Source organism: Phallusia mammillata, chromosome 2 (genome assembly GCF_965637545.1).
Source record: "Phallusia mammillata chromosome 2, kaPhaMamm4.hap1.1, whole genome shotgun sequence".
NCBI lineage: Eukaryota > Metazoa > Chordata > Ascidiacea > Phlebobranchia > Ascidiidae > Phallusia > Phallusia mammillata.
The window spans coordinates 24,928,319-24,943,521 of record NC_137253.1 but is presented as its reverse complement, the minus strand read 5'-3'; the positions used below and the strand labels follow the sequence as shown (position 1 = coordinate 24,943,521).

General features: G+C 35.3%; 5 protein-coding genes across 5 annotated transcripts; 3 read left to right on the top strand and 2 right to left on the bottom strand.

The window, feature by feature from the left end:
* Nucleotides 1-384: 384 nt before the first annotated feature.
* LOC145212290 (SET domain-containing protein 9-like) lies at nt 385-2,148 on the top strand. Its single transcript, XM_080080377.1, has one exon. The coding sequence runs from the start codon at nt 465-467 to the stop codon at nt 1,221-1,223; it is 759 nt and encodes a 252-aa protein (XP_079936503.1). The 5' UTR covers nt 385-464; the 3' UTR covers nt 1,224-2,148.
* On the bottom strand, nt 1,695-5,703 carry LOC145212283 (protoheme IX farnesyltransferase, mitochondrial-like). The gene is made up of 6 exons (XM_080080369.1): nt 5,263-5,703; nt 4,740-4,864; nt 4,528-4,663; nt 4,294-4,461; nt 3,556-3,829; nt 1,695-1,881 (listed from the first exon to the last, which is right to left on the bottom strand). Exons 1-6 carry the CDS (start codon nt 5,582-5,584, stop codon nt 1,725-1,727), a joined length of 1,182 nt encoding a protein of 393 aa, XP_079936495.1. The 5' UTR covers nt 5,585-5,703; the 3' UTR covers nt 1,695-1,724.
* Nucleotides 5,704-6,873: 1,170 nt separating this feature from the next.
* Nucleotides 6,874-9,581, top strand: LOC145212281 (uncharacterized). The gene is made up of 7 exons (XM_080080363.1): nt 6,874-7,482; nt 7,545-7,697; nt 7,820-8,056; nt 8,302-8,453; nt 8,732-8,797; nt 9,178-9,271; nt 9,331-9,581. Exons 1-7 carry the CDS (start codon nt 6,970-6,972, stop codon nt 9,376-9,378), a joined length of 1,263 nt encoding a protein of 420 aa, XP_079936489.1. The 5' UTR covers nt 6,874-6,969; the 3' UTR covers nt 9,379-9,581.
* LOC145212273 (NADPH:adrenodoxin oxidoreductase, mitochondrial-like) lies at nt 9,549-13,570 on the top strand. Its single transcript, XM_080080353.1, has 13 exons — nt 9,549-9,665; nt 9,770-9,870; nt 10,095-10,190; nt 10,250-10,372; nt 10,466-10,510; nt 10,573-10,641; nt 10,704-10,805; nt 10,861-10,968; nt 11,038-11,131; nt 11,432-11,616; nt 11,697-11,865; nt 12,703-12,870; nt 12,935-13,570. Exons 1-13 carry the CDS (start codon nt 9,605-9,607, stop codon nt 13,096-13,098), a joined length of 1,485 nt encoding a protein of 494 aa, XP_079936479.1. The 5' UTR covers nt 9,549-9,604; the 3' UTR covers nt 13,099-13,570.
* LOC145212292 (ER membrane protein complex subunit 4-like) lies at nt 13,556-14,725 on the bottom strand. Its single transcript, XM_080080380.1, has one exon. The coding sequence runs from the start codon at nt 14,723-14,725 to the stop codon at nt 14,186-14,188; it is 540 nt and encodes a 179-aa protein (XP_079936506.1). The 3' UTR covers nt 13,556-14,185.
* Nucleotides 14,726-15,203: the final 478 nt, after the last annotated feature.

Below are 15,203 nucleotides of genomic sequence, written 5' to 3'. Positions count from 1 at the left end.
GCTGGGTTAACAATTTTTTTAAATATTTTTCTTCAATTTGCCAAATCGAGATCACTCAGCCAATGGGGGTGTGTGATAATGTGATTGCGCGAAGGTGTGTAGTATTGCGTCACTATGATTGCGCATTTGGGTCATTTACTTTGCCGAAGCTTGTGTCATCTTTTATACTTGGCAACAAAATTAGGGGTATGTTTGTGAGAGGCGAGCTGTGACATTTCTTGCAATTTTGTTTTACAAGTAATTGAACAATGGGAGTACAAACGAATATTACATGTTTTCGTTCCATCAATAGGATTGTACTGTGGTTAATCATGTTTTGTTTTTGTGTGCCCTATTACTTTGTTTATATATTTTACCCGTAAGGTTTGTGGTTTCTGCGTATAGGTCACCAAATAAATAGGACGATATTGCTGTTTATTTCAAAACTTGTTGTTTAGGGATAAAATGCTTAGTGATTAAAAACCATGGTGAATTTTGCTAAATCATGGAATTCATACAAAAAACGTCTGCTGCCATGGATACTTGCAAAATACAAACAAAACACTGGAAATGTATCACTCATAACTAACTCTGTTGATGATCAATCTGTATTAAAACAACTTGAATCCCTATTTTGTGCATTGCATAATGCTAAAAAATGTGGTAACGCTGATATTGAACAAGTAATGGAGTCATCAATGGGGTTTAAGTTATCTCGCCAAAGGAGTAACATTGTTGATGCCGGTTTAGGTGTGTTTGTTTCATCAGGGTGCATAACAAAGGGAAACATAGCAGCAATATATCCTGGAACTGTTTACACCCCATCTAATGCCATATTTTTTCAATCCATCAGGAATTCATTTGTGTTTAGATGTAAGGACCACATATACATTGATGGAAAAGACAGTGGATTGTCAAAGTATACATACAAGTCTTGTGCTGGAAGAGACAGAGTAGGACCATATGAACTTTGTGATATAACATGGCTTACAAACAAACTTAAGTGTCCACTTAATGTTGGCCAATATGTCAACAACCAGAACCAAGAATATAAAGCAAACGTTCATTACCAGGAGTTTGATTTTCCAAGAGATTTTCCCATTCACCTCAGAGAGTTTATACCAAACATCAGTGTTAACGGACTTGAATGCCACACCTCATCAAGAACAGTTGTTCTGATTGCAACTCGAGACATTTTAAAACAAGAAGAATTGCTTTCAACATATTTGACTGTAACAAGCTAGCCAATGTTTTCCTTCAAGTACCTGCTGCCCTGTTCTGCATTGCTGCGAACAGAGATTCTTGCTAAATGCAGAATACCTTACTTGCTTGCATCAACCAAAGTGCCAAATGGTAGCCCTGTTGGTCCTCCACCCAAACCACTGGACACTCTTTGCTGTGGTTCAGGATGTGCCAACTGTGTGTGGATACAACATGCTGAAGAACTGCTTAAGTATTATGAGAATTCTAGCGATGTGAAAGCCAAAGTTTTGGAAGTTATTGAAAAGGAAGTGGAGGATGACTGTCTCAAAGGGTTTTTACGATTGGAAGTTAGTTTAAAATTTAAAAACAAGTGACCTCGCAGATTTTACATTTTTTTCCTCATCAATTGCTGGAAATGACAAATATAATGGAAACATTTGTCTGTTCTGATTTACTTCACTGTGCTTCATCATAACTTTCTTTTGTCATGATATAAGAAAAAGCACACATGTTTTTGTACTACAAAAATGAACTTTATTATGTCACATATTGGACATTGCCAGTTGACAATCATTTGGTGGTATTTTGACTTCATCAATTTGTAAAAGCTTTCGGTCCACACATATTGCAATTGAAAGCAGCAAGATGTAATACAGACTTGTCCTGTACAGTGTTTGTGCACTTTTGCTGTTTTTCTGCCTACAAAGACATTACAAATGCAGTGTTAAAACTAGAAGGGTGGCTTTCTGATATACTTCCATTTTATATATTCTATACGATATTTACCAATTTACTATACACATCATTTGATCTACACATATGATTGTTTTTGTAAACAAAAACTAATGGGTCCCCACACGCGTGTTTGTGCGGATTTACAGTAAACAAATGTTGCGGTGACTTTTAGATTTTTAAGGACAAATTTTTAGAAAGCATTAACCCAACAATAAACATTTTTTGTTCGTATTCTTTTTGCACTATTATTGTCATTTAATTACAAAAACATTAAAAAAGAACGAAACAAATACTTTAATTTAATCTCTTGCTTTGACCCAGATATTGTCGTCTAAGGTCGGGTTTTAAACACATTTTTTTCTAGAAAGCTGTAACAGTTGTGTTACAGACACTTTAAATTAAAAAGCAATTTGCTACAAGTGTACACATAAGAAATTGTTTTTCATTTAACTTTGTTTCGCAAAACCATTGACCTGTAGTAACCTCTCAGGGTGCAACGACTGTTTGACCTATTGACACCGTTTTCAATACGCCGTCCTTACTGTTCAACAACACCGTTTAACCTAATTTATACATGCCTTGAGTGTTGATTCCTAAATTTATTGCCAAAAAAACGCTACGTTATGATGAAAGAAAGTTCTGAACTGTGTTAGTAATACCTACTAGTTGACCTTAAGTAACCCGTGGTCATGCGGCGGCCGACCTGACAACGAGCATTTAAAAAAAACATTTATCTTGCAAAAATGTCAAGTTTATTTTTTCAACTTTGTTTTGATTAACAAGTTTTGCTTGACATATACGAAACCGAAGCACGCTTATTAGGTTTAAATCACGTCATAGGTGTGAAACCTTTGCCAAAACTGAAAATGTGAGTGATAACTTAATAAAACGAAATAGCATTGCTGTGCAAAACAGCTGATTTCTGATCACCAAAACGATGTCTCGTAAAACGTCTGTCCGACGTCAAGCTGAGCCCTCCTGCTATCGTAAACCAGTGAGTTACTCTCTTGGGACTTCTGCCTACAGTGTCTTTCTTGACCAAACGAGCGTTAGACACATTTACGTTTCGGGGGCCTGTGGGTGAACCACTGGGTAATTCGGGGTCAAACTTCTGGAGGATCAAGTTTGGATTAATAACTAACATATGTCCAAATTTGAATAAATCTGAAGCACTCTTTCTTTACCAAACCAGCGTTAAAAATTTTACGTTTCGGGGGCCTGTGGGTGAACCCTTGGGTCATTCAGGGTCAAACTTCAAGAGGATCAAATTTTGGTTAATAACTAACATCTGACAAAATTTAAACAAATTTGAAGCACTCTTTCTTGACCAAACGCATATAACAAACCATGTTTTAAAAATTTTGCATTTTGGGGGCCTGTGGGTGAACCGCTGGGTCAATCGGGGTCAAACTTCAGGAGGATTAAATTTAGATTAATAACTAACATCTGTGCAAATTTGAATAAATTTGAAGCACTCTTTCTTAACCAAACGCGTCTAACAAGCCAGCGTTAGACAGAAAAAAGAAAAAAAAAATACGGACAAAAACAATATGTGTCCCCTTCAGGGAAGGGGACCCATAATAACATACACATTAACATGTTGCTGTGTACTTCTGTATGGTGAAATATAATAATTACCTGAAAAACTTCAGAGATGAGTATGTTAGCCAAGCATTCATTGGTGCTGACATAGGGATAAATAGCAGGGATGTTACACCAGTAAATGGAGAAGCAACACACAGGCCCCATAAAGCCAAAGAATGAGATAGTACAACATATCTGGTAGCACCAGGGTGAGACAAAGGCAACATGTGGTATGATCCACGAGCATAATCTCCTCTTCTCCTCCATGCAAGTGCATAAAAATGTGGAAACTGCCATGCATACAGTATTCCGGCAAAAATGAATGCCCCTAAAAACAGAATCATATAGAAATTGTAATTTACAATTCATACATAAATGTATTAAAAACTTCAGAAAGTTTTGCAACATGGTTTAGTTTCCCAATTATATGACCTATATTATACATGTCCCTTTGTTTTAGGTTAAAGGCATAGCTGTTTCCAAATACATGTATAAAAATATGTAAGCATAGGTCCCAACACATAGTGGTAGTGGGTTGTGTCAAAACAGAATTTTATTTATGCTAGAAATATGACAGCAAAGGTTTTTGCCTGCTAATTCAATCTTATCTGTAAAAAGCTTAAACTCAAAATGTTTGTTCTGTTTATTAGCCCACTTTGGTCATAGCAGGACAATGTACACACAGTTCAAAAACAACCAAAGACCTAGAAACAATTAGGCTGGATACCAACTTTATTTGTTTGTTTTAAAAATGTTATTGAATTGATATCTGCACTAAAGAAAAACAAACACCTGTGTCAATGCGTCCAGTTGCAGCAGTCCATCCCATAAGTGGTGGAATGGCTCCAACAACTGCTCCTGCCCAGGTGTTGAACCAATGCCGTCTCTTCAGCGGAGTGTAGACAGCCGCATACAGAAAAATGTTTGATAAGCCAAGCAATGCAGTCAATAAATTTGTGCCTGTTCAACAAATAATTATGTGGTAAATAGTCCAATCTTTTTAATATTGTTACATTGTACACAAACCATAGTAAAGACAGGCAACGCCTGATACTCCTGAAAACACTGAAAATCCAAGGGCATGTAAGGGAGTAATTACTCCACGCACCAATGGTCGGTTTCTAGTTCTATCCATCTGTGCATCATAAGGAACTTCTGCAATCTGTAGAAGGCATTATAAATAATGTTCATCACAAATAAAGGGGTCCAATATTATATGTTATTAACAATCTGCTGACCTGATTTAGGGAATTGGCACAACATGAACATAGACCAGTTCCTATCGTAGCCAAGAAAAATGTGAAGTGATGGAATTGCACTGGGGCCAAACAGTAACCAGCATCAGCAGTCATCACAACAAACACTGAAATTTTTTAGACACATTGATCGACAAAAATTTCAACAAAAGATAGTTTGATATTTAGCAATAATATGTTGGATTATTCATTTCCAACCGACGATTATTTATAACAGTCACCCAATTCATTGTTTTTTGAGTGGTTATGGGTTCTAATCCTGTCTTATATTTCCTTAAATCACTTATATTTCCTTAAAAAAAGAAATATAAGCAGCATTGTTGCCACCCCGTGGAACATAATGGGTTAAAGCAAATTGAAGTCACCAACTTTAATACTACAAAAATTCAATTTAATCTCTTTCAATGGACTTATAAATAGGCATGGATGTTGCTAGAACAATTTGATCCCAAACCTGTCCAAATTAGTAGTAATCAGACTAGGCAAGAGCGAATAAAATACGTACGTGTAAGATACCATTTTGACAGTGATGCATACACCCCTGGAAGTTTTGTAAGTTCAAATTTTAGCAAAGTGTCTTGAGGTATCTTGTGGAGTGTTGAAGTGTTGATTTGATCCAAAAAAGGGTTGCTTTGCAACACTTTCACATCACTGTGGTGCAAACTTTTTGCTTGCTTTTTATATCCAGTTGTTGGCCCTGACAGCGATATACATTGTTTCACAGCAAAAACTGTTGCTGGTTTGTGACTGAGGGTGTTTGTCCCAAGAAATGAATTGTGTCCAATTCTTGATGCTGTCGGTAAAATGTTTCTGCATATTCTATGCATGGTGCGAAATTACATGTATGAGCAATGCATATTAATTTCCATACCCAGTAGGATCAGTTTAGTATTACAAACCACTCAACATGACCTGCTGAAAAGAAGATATTTAAAGACTTTGATCCACTTTATATCAAAGTGGTTGTTGTAATTACAACCTGTGGCTGCAGAGACGAGAATGTGCGGCCATGGACATGTATATTAAGTAAACGTTACTATTTTGATAAATATTCTAATTTTCAAACAGATTTTGTGGGAATGGCAAGAGTATTACCAGCTTAGTATGGCTATATGTGTAAGACTTTTTGTATACCTTTTGTTTAAACAATGTGAAAAAACAGGTACCACAAGTGTCACCATATATATGATGGTGATGGGATCACTGAATGGTGGTTGGATCACTGAAAGATTGAGGGGTGCTGAGAATAGTAGGACAGTTACAATGGAACATTACAATAAAAATTGAAGACATAAACTAATTTTGTTGTGATAAGTCAGGTGAAGAAGTGGTCGTTTTCATTTCATCAAGTTGTTTGGGGCAGTATAGAAAAAACATAGGGAACCACTGATATAAACAGAAATCGTACATCTAAACATATAAAAACGTTGAGCATACGATGCAATCGACCAATACATGATTCTAATCATCCCCGCAACAATTTTCCTAGCATGTTAGTATGTATAACATGACTTCAATGCAAAGTTTCGTTGGAGGTTTTTCGTTGAAATTTAGGACTGTTTTGAACCTTAATTTGTTTTAAATAGTTAGTTTCTAAATCATACTTCACGCCACCTAACAACATCCTGCTATATTGTTCCTGCATAAACGTGATTGAAAACAAATTGCTTACGGTATTTAAAATCTGCCATCTGACATTCATTTGTCACGTAGGAGACAAATTTTATTTGACACACGTGATGCGACATGAATGATGTTGTTGCGTTTCGGCAATCTGTATGCTGTAGTTGTACAGGTGGTTTGCCCACATGAAGTTTGTAAATAATGTAATTTTTTGACATGTTTAAGATTGATCATTAATAACACTTAAAGCAAAAAACAATATTTGCTTGCTTGTCGCGTGTCGCTTCATATTGCGCATGCGCGGCATTTTAAGTAGGGAATCCACCATTCAGGAAATCACCTGGAAATTCAAAACTTTTTGTGACAAAAACTTAAACTTTTCAACTTCATATAATCATATGGACGAAAAATAGTTTATACTTATAGTAACGTAATTTGTAAATATAATTGGTGTTCACTTCTGTAAATGTTATGATTCGTTGTGATGAACCTTGTTCCTATGTTTCAATTTAGTGTGTAAACATGGTAATGACAGCTGGTTAAACTCTGTTATGTAAAAAACTACTCAAACTGTAAAGTTAAATACAAAATGTCCAAACAAAAAAGACTGGCAAAAAACTTTGTAGCTTCACGAATGAAGGAGATTGTATCAGTTCCAATCATATGGCATGTACCCCATGCATTGGAACAAAAATACTGTGAACTTGACCTAAGGGTTGCAGAGTTGTTAAATTTGAAAGTCCAATGCAGTTATCTCTTTGATGTGTCACAATCCAGGAACATCACTGCTGATGAAAATGAGGCACAACCAGCTAAACCAAGCATAAATCAAGCTGCTGAGGCTGATGTTACAGAGCAGTGGTTTAAAAATCCTTCAACGGTTCTAAAACTGGACATTTCTTTAAACAACCTTGAATCGCTTATGGTGGGAGATTTAGAAGCATTTGCTGAGCTTAGAAGTTTGGATGCTTCTCTTAACAACATAGCTCAATTTTCTGGGATCTTGTCATGTCCCCAGTTAACAAGTTTATGCCTTGCTTATAATAACATCGCCAGTTTACCTTTGGATTCTTTAGCACAGTGCAAATATCTTTACAATTTGGTAAGTAGTTTTTGTACTACAAATTTAAAACTGTGTTTCAATCAAATTTGTACTATTTTAAGGATTTAGGATCAAACCAAATCAGTGACTTATCAAAGTTTCCCAATCTCACTAAACTGGAAAGATTAAATGTTTCTCATAACATTTTGAAATCGTTAGATGGACTGCAAGCTTTACGATCCCTCAAAAAGCTCTTTTCAAATGACAACCAACTGGTAAAATGTATTTTTTGGAAATTAAAAAATGTTTTAAGTGTATTCAACCATTCCTACAAAACAGCAGTAGTTTATCATTAAATGCAGGCTATTAAATACTGGTAACATCATGTTTTCTAAAGGAAAATGTTGTCAGTCTGAGTGCATGTGTCAGCTTACAGCAAGTGGATTTGTCAAGAAATGAAATTCCCCTGATTCATGATCTTGTGGAAGTATTCAAGCATTTGCCACAGATGCAGCAGCTCAATGTGGATGGAAATCCAGTATGTAGCGACAATATCAAGCTGCAAGCTGAAGTGGTTGAATACACAACTGTAACATTACTTGACGGTGTGAACATTGGCTCTTTGAAAGATCAAGTAAATATGTCTTTTTGTTGAGTATTAACAGAGGCATATTGTTAATAACATGTCCAACATATGATTGACCACAATATTTTTAACGAAAAATTGGCTACAGTGTTGGATTTTGCATGTAATACATGAAATGTCCATCTGACAAGCATGCAATAAACAGAAAAAAACAAAGAAAATATTGATAGCTTTGAATAGAGCGATTATACAATAAGATTATAAGGTTAATTGTATATGTTTTTTTTGTTTAGTTTTCTACTTTACCAATGAGTAAACCTCCACCTGCAGATGAACCCCTTAAGTCTACTCTGAAACAGGCTGTGCGCGAAGCAATGTGGCATAACCTGAAAGCACAGGAAAAAAAGCACAACAGCAATCTTAGATACATGCACAAAAAACTTCTGTAAGTAATCACAATACTATTTTTAACATGTTTATTGTAACCAACCTATTAAAGGTCTTGTTTGAATGCAAAGTTAAAATTATTTTAAAATTCTACTTAACAAAATATCTACCAATCCCCAGTTTATTTGCCCTTGTGGATTTCCTTTAAGGCAGCAAATGCTTTCAACAATTTACATCGATGATCTGACAACTGGGGTCATTTACATTTATCTAAAAAAAATCTTTGGATTGACTACATGACCAAAATAAATGCAAATCATTATTTTTTTCTTACAGTAACATGCTTGTGGATATGGATGAATTCAGAGAGCAAACAGAAGTTGACACAGAGGCATGGTGCAGGTAACCAAGCAACCACATGAACATTGTGTTAAAGAATGTTAAAATATTTTTGTAGTCATCATAACTGGGTCTTCTTTTACTAGTGCATTCTAACTTTCCTTACTCACAATATTTATTTGCCCAATTGGATAACTGTCAATCCAGTTTTAGTAGTATCATTTTCATAATATAAGTAGAACCTGTAAACATGTGCAATTTGGAGGATCCACATAATACTTTGTAGATTCTTTAGTTTTTGCAACATCCAATCTAATATTTAAACTAGTTTAATAAACTTGTGACAGTATCAAGTTTAGGATTGCCTTAATAAACTAGGATTACCTAATATGATGAATGGCACAACATGTAAGTAAACAAAATATCATGGCTTCAATGTTTAGCTACATTGACACACTGTCTGCAGAGGAGTTAAATGGACTTTCAGTCAGCAAGATTCGTGCTTTGGCATTAGCAGCACCAGATGGGTCAATTATGGTACTTTACTGAATAGTTTTTGTTTTAAGTTTTGTTATCTTAAAACACCTTATTTACAGGGCATAGATGATAAAATTGCAAGAAAAAGACCCCCAAGGAGGAAGTAGAACAAACTTTCAAACTGGCAGATTTCCAATTATTTTACTTGTGTTATCACTGTATATTTTCTTCACTGTAGACCAAATAATTTGTGTTTCTATGAGTTTAAATTACTGTGATTATACCATTGACTGTGAAATTACATGCAAATGTGCTCTAGCTATTAAATTTTTCATCTCAAATTTTATCTGTAGTTGATTTTGTTTTGCAGGTTAATAAGGACTGTTGCTTAAAATGCTTACAAATGTTTTGAAACAGATTACCACAAAATGTAGTGTTTCCAAACTTTACTGTGGTAAGTTATTTTTTTAATTTTTGCTTTAGGGAGACCAAGGATATGCACCAAAGAAAAAGAGCAATGTAATTCTATTATGAATAAATTTGAAAAAATATTTTTAGTTGCAAGTTTTGGTTTTTCGACTCTTGGAAACACACAACCTCATGTGTGTATTGTTGGAAGTGGACCAGCTGGTTTTGGGGTGGCACAAACTTTGTTAAAGGTATTGGACTTGAAAATGTTCATTAACAATCACATTCTTACTGCAATAACAGTAATAATGTCAAATCTGGATAAATTTCTATTCTGTTTTAGTGTATTTGGATCATAAACCCAACCATAGTCATTTATTAAGTAAATTATCTGGTTAATTGCATAAAAAAGGTTGAAAAATTGGTTATGCAATTAACCATATTTGTCAGTATATATCTTTTTAATCGTTTCCAGAATCATGAGCAAGTTCAAGTTGATATGTTTGAAAAAATTCCCGTTCCATTTGGGTTAATACGGTATGGAGTCTCTCCTGATCATCAAGATGTAAAAGTAGGTTTTTCAGAATGCGTTGTAACTTGGCCATCATTGTAAAACTATGCTTTGCTTAGAATGCCATAAATGGTTACAGTCAAACAGCAACATCCGAGCGATTTAGTTTTTTTGGAAATGTTGATATCGGACAAGATGTTTCACTTCCAGAACTTCTCTCAGCCTATCATGCTGTAGTTTTGGTGAGAAATTGAAAATATTGTATTGATCAGCAAGTGAATTTCTATCTACTGACATATTGTTATAGTAATCCTTCTATCTATTAACTGTTTTAGTGTTATGGTGCTCAGGAGGAAGCTACATTTAATATTTCTGGCAAGGTTAGTTTATTGTATTTGTCCCTAATGGTAGAAATCTACCCCAAAGTTTTTTATGTCTGCAGAATCTGAAAAATGTCTTTTCCTCCAAGCAGTTTGTTGGATGGTATAATGGAAACCCTGAATTCCAGAATGTGGGTCTCTTAAAAAGAATTTTTTTTTCATTATTTCATTATTTTCTCATTCTTTATCATAGCTTGATGTTAACTTATCTGGAAAATCAGCAGCGATAATAGGGGTGGGAAATGTGGCACTGGATTGTGCAAGAATGCTTTTAAAACCAACAGAACAGCTTCAGGTTTGTCCGTTTGGTAAAGTACAAGTTAGCATGCACTTACTTTTATGAATTTTAGGAAACTGACATTACCAGCAGCGCACTGAAAACCTTACAGAAATCAAATATAAAGAGCGTTTACCTTGTGGGAAGGCGAGGTCCCATGCAAATGGCTTGCACTCGAAAAGTGAGCATGTGAATACAATTTGGTTTTCTTGGAAACAACTGAAATATTTGTCGTAATTGTGTTCAATAGGAACTTTCGGAAGTCGCTGGATTGGAATGTGTCAACACATTTGTTGAAGAAAATTGTTTTTCGAAGTCCGTGGAAACAGCACTAAAGAGCAAAGGTTCGTGACAGGGTGATTGCTAATCATTAGCAAGAGCAGCTAAAACATTAGCAGCTAATGGACGTTTCGCAACTAAACGAGGGAAATGTAAACTTATATATTCGTTGAGATAATGTTGAAAAAATTTCCAAACTATTTCTTTTGGGCACACGCGCTATTTGGCAACTAAGTTTTCTTGTATTCATATTTTAAAATTAGCGGCGGCCCTTTTCACTGAGATGTTGCGATTTTTTTGGGACAACAAATGTAAATCTTTTTTACTTTTCAAAAACGTTTTATTTATCTATTTAAACGTTATAGATTTGGCACGACGAAAGCAGAGGAGGTTGGTGGCATATTTGCAAAAAGTCTCGAAACAGGTCAAAGATGATACTTCTGAAGACACAAAAAAACTTTACCTAAAATTATTGCGATCACCTGTCGCATTAGAATCGAAAAACGACGATTTAATTGCCAACGTGAAACTGATAAAACGAGAAATGCAGGTACGTTTTGTTACTGTTGTGATATCAAACTTGTATCCTTCGTCCTGTTTCAAAACAATTAGTCGTTCAAAATTTGTCAGGGGGAAGACGCCTTCAATCCAACCTTCACTGATACAAATGTTGTTGAAAATCTGCCCTGTGATATTGTTGTATCATGCATAGGTTACCAAAATGCAGTAATATCGGATGACATTCCCTTCGTTGATGGAAAAATTATGAACAAGAATGGCAAAGTTGATGATCGAAAAGGTGACCGAATGTACAAGGGAACATAATTTATTGATTAAAAGTGGTCTCTTGTCGAACAACTTGGTTATCTAAAAACGGCAATTAGTGATGGGACGATACCAGATTTTGAAGCGAGTACCAATACCGAGTACGAGTACCACGTGTATACCTTCGATACCGATTACCGAGTACTTAAATATAGTGTTGTACTTAGTTGTATAATTTATCTACTAGCTAATTTATCTGCCATGGCCGAGGTACATGCCCGCACACCGACATGCAGAAGCATGTAGTATAATGTGATTTCCACACAATAACGAAAAAAATATACGTAACCTGGCAGAACTTTTTCCCGATTTCGTGCTGTCCGAAGCAAATGTTGCCCGTATTCTTATGGTGTAAACCGACCTTCGGTATCGAAAATTGAGGCAAAATATTTCGATACCGAGTACGAGTAATGATACCACTGAAATCATTCGATACCGAGTACCGGGTACTCGTCCCATCACTAACGGCAATAGACCTTATCACTTTTTCCTCTTTAGCCAAATTCAAAACATTGAGCTAAATTAAAGAGGCAATGGTTAGTTATGATCCGCATGCGGTTTAACAGACGCGGTTGAGACTTAAAAAAACGTCGAAATATTCAAATACTAATCTGCTAGAAAATATTTGAGCACATTGCCAAAAACTGTCTTTTACTGCAACTTACCACTCTCTCGAAAAGCAAACTATTTTACCATTGTAACTCCTGATTTCTTGTCCAACGTATCTTACACAACTGAAAAACATTGGTGCGGCCTGAATGGAACCGAGCTATATCAGTTGTTTTGCTTGCAACCACCTTTTGTTTACAAGACCTCTTCACGTGTGGATGGTGTAGCCACGGAGCCAAGGGGGTACTGGCCGATAGTTCAAATGATAGCCTTGTCACTGGTGCTTCGGTGTTAAGCAATTTAGACCAACTTGCAAGCGACAAGAATTGCAACGGAAGTAATGACATCGTACCCAAGATTTTACAAAGAGGTAAATCAAAGCTTTTCTTTCACTGGAGGTATATTATTTCTTAACGATTTTTTTTTTGAATTAGGATTACAAATTACTTCTTGGAAAGATTGGAAAACGATAGATAGTTTTGAAATTAAACGTGGTCAAAAACTTGGTAAAGTCCGGGAGAAGGTTGTCAGTTGCGATGAAATGCTTCAAATTGCCAATGAAGGTAAAAGCAACGAGGCAAACACATCTGAAAAATAACTCCTTGTGCACGAACAGTGGACTCATTCAATGTAAAGAAGAGTGTGACACTGCCGGCCTAATGCAATAAGTTCTGTTCAAGCGATCCTCTGCTATTATAGACGTCGGATCCGCAAACTAGTCAAACAGAACACTTAATCGTAAAATGTTTTGTTTAAATAGTTCGGGATTGCAGTTTGATCAATCTTTTAAAATTTGTTAAAAAAAGCACTACAGTTTAGTGTAGTTTTTAACAAAGCACTACAGTTTAGTGGAGTCAAACATGTACATTTGTGTACCAGGTTTACAAGCAGTTAATACATTTGGTGTTTGTGTAATGATCGTTGTAAAATCTCTTCGGATTGTTTTTTTTTCAATACCATGCAATATTTAATGACTGAAAAACAAACTGGTTGCTCGGCTTTGCTCCATTTATGTTTAGCTGCTTATATGTTCAGATTTCAAAAAACATAATATATGCATTTAGATGGTGGATTCACAATATTCTCTTTCTGCGCTTACATATATAAATGTTACAAACATATACAGATGTTACAAACACAGACAACATGCTTTAAACAAAATTTTAGTAAGATTACCAAATTCCAAGCAATGACCTTAATATGACAGATTGAAGGTCTTTACTGTGGCAGATTAGAACATATGTTTCCCAATTCTCTGCATACACTTACATATCATGTCAGTGGCAGACTGAAATAAAGACATGTTAGTGGCAGACTTGAGCTTATCGTTATTAATACCCCACACATGTAAATTGCAATGGATTAGAAGAATTTGGACCATGTCATGTCAAAAACAGGTACTGTTTAACACAGCATATAGGACTATTAAAACACAACAATGCTAGTATGTTTTTCATAGACCAATGGGTTAAACAAACAGTTTAGTGAAAATGATAGATTGAGGAATATTGTTTGTCAGATTTTTATTGTTTTAATAGGAGTTTTTACATACTGCTCTTGATAAGATTTACTCTTTTCACTGAAAATATGTTAGATGCAAGGCAAGTAACAATACATAAATTATGTGCATTGCACAATAGTTAAAAAATTAACAATAACTTTTAGAATGCAAACACAAACACTTTTTATAAGGTAAAACCACCACCAACATGTTCCATTGACTGAACAGGGTCTGCAAAAGCAAGCCAGTCAGAAGTATATGTTGGCAGAAGTCCCATGCTGTTACATTTATATACAGCAAGACCGAGAGCAAGGCAGTTTCCAAGAAAATATACAAGGGTTTGAAGAATGTACTGTTTTGATCTTTCAAGCATTCTTGTGGTGGCACGAATACCCATTAGTGCTTGTATGGGCCTAAAGAACATCATGCCCACCATCATGATGGGGAAAATGGATATGGTGTTGCCAGCCATGTACATGATAAATATGTTCATTGGCAGGCCTTTGATTGGTGCAAGGGCAATATCCCAGGATCGTTTGTCAACAAGATCTAAATGACTGCCTTCATTTGCAGCTGCCACTTCTGCTGCTGGTAGTTTCTCTGTTAGATAACCTGGTGGCGAAGGCAAATCATTTCTTTGTTCTCCACGTCGCATGGATAGATCTAAAGTCCATTTTTCCTTTCGTTTGCCAATTTTTTGCTGTCCAGATGGAGAGACCTGCATTTTAGTTGCCAAAAAAACTGAAAAATACACATTTGTCAAATAATAGTGACATAAATTAACTTGCTAATATGCATTTGAAAGAAAAGACAAATTAAGTTTATATTTTACGTTTACACTGGTACATTAAAACGAAGTTCAATGTTTTAACACAGTCAAAAATAAATTTATCTGTTGCTTTTTGGCAAACTCTCTGATATCTAAAAAAATCTGCTATAAAAGAATCATCTCGAATTCGAAAGACAAAACTCAAAACTACAAGCAGAAAAACGCAGGAAAGTTTATGCTCAGCTCATTCGACTTTTACATTTTTGGTCAAGATAAACCTATTTTTCTCTTAATCATAAAACCAAAAGCATCTTCTTTTTTATGTATAACAACTACCAAATATTTGTTAGATATTTTTGCTGGAAGTTTTTTTATTGAAAAAAAATAAACAAAAAGAATTCGCACTTTTTCTTGTAGTTACTTTGTTCTCATG

What these genes read in the sequence shown, in the direction of transcription:
- LOC145212283 (XM_080080369.1), bottom strand. Translation starts at nt 5,584, where the DNA reads ATGCATAGAATATGCAGAAACATTTTACCGACAGCATCAAGAATTGGA. An exon ending in GTGCCAATTCCCTAAATCAG is followed by an intron (nt 4,664 to 4,739) that starts GTCAGCAGATTG and finishes TGCCTTCTACAG; the next exon opens with ATTGCAGAAGTTCCTTATGA. An exon ending in AACTGGACGCATTGACACAG is followed by an intron (nt 3,830 to 4,293) that starts GTGTTTGTTTTT and finishes TTCTGTTTTTAG; the next exon opens with GGGCATTCATTTTTGCCGGA.
- LOC145212292 (XM_080080380.1), bottom strand. Translation starts at nt 14,725, where the DNA reads ATGCAGGTCTCTCCATCTGGACAGCAAAAAATTGGCAAACGAAAGGAA.
- LOC145212281 (XM_080080363.1), top strand. Translation starts at nt 6,970, where the DNA reads ATGTCCAAACAAAAAAGACTGGCAAAAAACTTTGTAGCTTCACGAATG. An exon ending in GCAAATATCTTTACAATTTG is followed by an intron (nt 7,483 to 7,544) that starts GTAAGTAGTTTT and finishes TACTATTTTAAG; the next exon opens with GATTTAGGATCAAACCAAAT. An exon ending in TTTCAAATGACAACCAACTG is followed by an intron (nt 7,698 to 7,819) that starts GTAAAATGTATT and finishes TGTTTTCTAAAG; the next exon opens with GAAAATGTTGTCAGTCTGAG.
- LOC145212290 (XM_080080377.1), top strand. Translation starts at nt 465, where the DNA reads ATGGTGAATTTTGCTAAATCATGGAATTCATACAAAAAACGTCTGCTG.
- LOC145212273 (XM_080080353.1), top strand. Translation starts at nt 9,605, where the DNA reads ATGCTTACAAATGTTTTGAAACAGATTACCACAAAATGTAGTGTTTCC. An exon ending in TGGCACAAACTTTGTTAAAG is followed by an intron (nt 9,871 to 10,094) that starts GTATTGGACTTG and finishes AATCGTTTCCAG; the next exon opens with AATCATGAGCAAGTTCAAGT. An exon ending in AAATGGCTTGCACTCGAAAA is followed by an intron (nt 10,969 to 11,037) that starts GTGAGCATGTGA and finishes TGTGTTCAATAG; the next exon opens with GAACTTTCGGAAGTCGCTGG.